Raw genomic sequence first — 1184 nt, 5'->3', positions numbered from 1 at the left:
GCTGCTGCTGCTGCTGCTGCTGCTGCTGCTGCTGCTGCTGCTGCTGATGCTGCTGCTGCTGCTGCTGCTGGTACTGCTGCTGGTACTGCTGCTGCTGCTGCTGCTGCTGGTACTGGGGCTGCTGCTGCTGATGCTGCTGCTACTGGGGTTGTTGCTGCTGATGCTAGTACGGCTTGTGCTGCTGCTGCTGCTGCTACTGATGCTGCTAGTATGGCTGCTGCTGCTGGTGCTGTCCTCTCGTGTAATTGCTGTTGTTGCTGCTGTCGCTATTTCTGTTAGTGTTGCTGCTTTTACTGCTGTTGCTGCTGCTGCTGCTGTTACTGCTGCTGTTGCTGCTGCGGTTGCAGCTGGTGCTTGTGTTGCTGATGTGTGACTGTTACTTAAATGCATCCTATAGTGTAAAGAATTCCCTCAACCAAATACTGTGCTGCTGTTGCTGCTGCTGCTGCTGCTGCTGTTGCTGCTGCTGCTGCTGCTCCTGCTGCTGTTGCTGCTGCAGCAACCCCGAGTGGCTGGTGTACCACGAGTTGGTGCTGACGACGAAGGAGTACCTGCGGGACTGCTGCACCATAGAGCCGCTGTGGCTGTGTGACGTTGCTCCAAAGCTATTCAAACCAGTACGTTTGCTGCTGCTGCTGCTGCTGCTGCTGCTGCTGCTGCTGCTACTTGTGCTGCTGCAGCTGGTGAGGATGCAAGGTGCCTTGTGTGTGTATGCGTGTGTATCTGCGTCGCTGGTGTTGCTGCTTCGGTTGTGTTTCCGGCTACTACTACAAATACTACCACAATACTACTACAACTTCTACAACTGCTGCTGCTGCTGCTGCTGCTGCTGCTGCTGCTGCTGCTGCTGCTGCTGCTGTGCTGCAGGCAGACCAGCAGCGTCTGTCTCGGCGCAAAATGCGTGAACGCATTGAGCCCCTCTACAACAGATTCGAAGAACCCAACGCCTGGAGGCTCTCACGCAGACAGGGCAAGAGATAGCGGGCCGCTGCTGCAGCAGCACCAACAGCTGCTGCTGCTGCTGCTGCTGCTGCTGCTGCTGCAGCGGCTGCAGCAGCATGAACAGCTGCTGCTGCTGCTGCTGCTGCTGCTGCAGCGGCTGCAGCAACATCAACGGCTGCTGCTGCAGCCACTGCTGCAGCTACTGCAGCAGTTCTTGCTGCTACAGCTGCTGCGGCAACGCC

General features: G+C 57.4%; 1 protein-coding gene across 1 annotated transcript in view; it reads right to left on the bottom strand.

The window, feature by feature from the left end:
* The window catches only part of EMH_0008390 (uncharacterized protein), a gene marked incomplete at both ends in the record, with an annotated part of 3110 nt that extends 1999 nt beyond the window's left edge, over positions 1-1111 (bottom strand). Inside the window, one exon of the mRNA XM_013498321.1 lies at positions 962-1111. Within this exon, the coding sequence (XP_013353775.1) occupies positions 962-1111 (150 nt within the window). The remainder of the gene's footprint in view (positions 1-961) is intronic.
* Between the last annotated feature and the right edge of the window lie 73 nt (positions 1112-1184).

Source organism: Eimeria mitis, genomic scaffold (assembly GCF_000499745.2).
Source record: "Eimeria mitis Houghton genomic scaffold, Emh_scaff333, whole genome shotgun sequence".
Taxonomy (NCBI): Eukaryota; Apicomplexa; class Conoidasida; order Eucoccidiorida; family Eimeriidae; genus Eimeria; species Eimeria mitis.
Note: the sequence above shows the minus strand (reverse complement) of the source record. Positions and strands in the feature narration are given on the sequence as shown.